The 3,002-nt window shown below is 56.4% G+C and overlaps 1 protein-coding gene across 1 annotated transcript in view; it reads right to left on the reverse strand.

Moving 5' to 3' along the window:
- The window catches only part of TRIP13 (thyroid hormone receptor interactor 13), a 24,177-nt gene that overhangs the window by 6,288 nt on the left and 14,887 nt on the right, over positions 1–3,002 (reverse strand). The window contains exon 9 of the mRNA XM_017515966.2: positions 2,207–2,360. Coding sequence (XP_017371455.1) covers positions 2,207–2,360 — 154 coding nt within the window. The remainder of the gene's footprint in view (positions 1–2,206; positions 2,361–3,002) is intronic.

Genomic DNA, 3,002 nt, shown 5'->3' on the forward strand with positions numbered 1-3,002 from the left:
GCTCGCCTGACTCACACTCACCACACCCGCTCGCCTGACACAAACTCACCACACCCGCTCGCCTGACACACACACACCACACCCGCTCGCCTGACTCACACTCACCACACCCGCTCGCCTGACACACACACACCACACCCGCTCACCTGACACACACACACCACACCCGCTCGCCTGACTCACACTCACCACACCCGCTCACCTGACACACACTCACCACACCCGCTCGCCTGACTCACACTCACCACACCGCTCACCCGACACACACCACACCCGCTGGCCTGACTCACACTCACCACACCCACTCACCAGACACACCACACCCGCTTGCCTGACACACACCACACCTGCTCACCTGACACACACTCACCACACCCACTCACCTAACTCACACTCACCACACCGCTCGCCTGACTCACACTCACCACACCCACTCACCGGACACACCACACCCGCTTGCCTGACACACTCACCACACCCGCTCGCCCAACACACACTCACCACACCCACTCACCTGACTCACACTCACCACACCCGCTTGCCTGACACACTCACCACACCCGCTCGCCCAACACACACTCACCACACCCACTCACCTGACTCACACTCACCACACCGCTCGCCCAACACACACCACACCGCTCGCCTGACACACACTCGCCACACCGCTCACCTGACTCACACTCACACCCGCTCGCCTGACTCACTCACCACACCGCTCACCGGACACACTCACCACACCCGCTGGCCTGACACACACTCACCACACTGCTCACCTGATACACTCAGCATACTGCTCCCGACACACTCACCATGCTCGCTCGCCTGACTCACACTCACCACACCGCTCACCGGACACACCACACCCACTGGCCTGACTCACACTCACGACACTGCTCGCCTGATACACTCAGCACACTGCTCCCGACACACTCACCACACCGCTCGCCTGACTCACCACACCGCTCACCTGACACACTCACCACACCCGCTGGCCTCACACACTCACCACACAGCTCACCTGATTCACACTCACCACACCGCTCACCTGACACACTCACCACATCCGCTGGCCTGACTCACACACTCACCACACTGCTCGCCTGATACACTCAGCACACTGCTCCCGACACACTCACCACACCCGCTAGCCTGACTCACACTCACCACACATGTCACTGTGCTCATGGCCACCATGTTGGTGCCTGTTATCACAACAGACGACTCAAGAACATGAGGTCACGTGGACCCCGACCTCCGATCGGGTGATGGCCCCATGACCACAGCTGCCAGTCTGCACTATGTCCATGCTGCTTTCTCTTTCAGGTAGGGATCCAGGCCAAGAGGCCCAGCACTGGAAAAGCCTGGGTGAGCTAAGGTCTAGGATTTGCACAGTGGGGTGACCACAGCCAGTCACTAACGTCCCCCACATCGACTGGAGCCTCAAATAATGAACAATGACGACTATACTGTGCCAAAAGAACAAGACTGAGTCGTGGCCATGGCTTCAACTGTCAGCTCAACCGGCCACATACAAAGCTAGTTTTTTATTTTAAGACGAGAGTCGGTGTGCGTTGACCTACCTTGTGTTGGCCTAACCAAGTCGTTCTTAATTGAAGAAGCCGGACAAAGTCCATCTTAGCCTCTTCACTTATAGCTGTCCCCTGCATTAAGTATGCAGCTGGTGGTGTGTGTCTGCGGCAGTATGACACCAGGCACGCCCAGGAACGCATTTGCTGGTAAGATACCGAGTCAAGTGGCACCAGCAGCCCCTGGGGACGCAGATGTTAAGTACCCAGAGTCCCCGTATCTATGTGTTGCATGTCTTTTGTGACAGCTTAAGCCCCGGCACCTGGCACTGTTTACTTCTTATGTTCTAGTTTATCTTTTAACTTTTTGCTTGCTCTGCTTCTGTGAAAAATTGCTTCAGCTAAGATTCCCCCTGCCTTTTTCAAACTGGGATATAAAAAACCACCTAACTCTTTCTTCGGGGCGAGAGAATTTTGAGCATTAGCCGTCTCTCAGTCGCTGGCAATAAAAGGGCTCCTGATTCAACCTCCAAGTGTGGCGTATTCCTTTACTGGCTCGGGTATAACAAATGTGTATGTTGAAATCCTCCATACTGGAATGAGCTTATTTTAGGCTATCTCAGTTACTGAAGAACACATAAAAAATCACTTATCAGGAGAAAAAAAAATAAAGGTACCTTCATCAGTTCTTCCAAACAAGACAGGTAAATTTTGAAGATGGCCGCTGCAGAGGGCAGCCCGATGTACTGCTTGATGTCAGCCCTGTCCACGAAGGCCACGTCGATCTTCTCGGTGATGTTAGACGTGGTCAGAATCACCACGTTGGAATGCCTATTTGGCCGAGAAGCAAGGACCACAGTCAGCGTGGCTGTCGGTGACCCGATTCTACCCTGCCCACTGGGTGAGGGGGTCGGCAGGGTGATGGCCTGCAGGCTGCCGACAGGGAGGAGGAGGGCTGTGCACCAACGCAGGCCAAGCAGACCCCACCTGGCCTTTGCTTGAGCTGCTCCTTGAGCCCCACTTGGCTCATTCCCTCGCTGCCTTCAACCTTGGTCAAGATCTCACTTTTGCAGCACGTCCCTGACTGTGCCACCTACTGTACGTCCTGGTGCCCACCACCACCTGGGCACGGCCACTCATCATCCCTGGACACACTGTGGAGCTGGATCACTTACCGCATCCACAGTCTGCTCTCCCCTCTAGGTCTAAACTCCACAGAGAGAGCCCCTGTTGTCTGGTCTGTTGACGGATGTCCCCCAAGGGCTCAGCACAAGCCAGCTCAGAGTGGGCACATGGTGCCCTGGGGAGCTCACTGTGCAGGCCTGGTGGGGCTTGGCTGCACATGAGGCAGCAGCACAGAGCAAGCACACGGTGCCCCGGGAGCTCGCTGTGCAGGCCTGGTGGGGCTTGGCTGCATGTGTAGCAGCAGCACAGAGCGGGCACACGGTGCCCTGGGAGCTCGCTGTGCAGGCC

The sequence above is a fragment of the Cebus imitator genome, unplaced genomic scaffold (assembly GCF_001604975.1).
Source record: "Cebus imitator isolate Cc_AM_T3 unplaced genomic scaffold, Cebus_imitator-1.0 Scaffold567, whole genome shotgun sequence".
Taxonomy (NCBI): Eukaryota; Metazoa; Chordata; class Mammalia; order Primates; family Cebidae; genus Cebus; species Cebus imitator.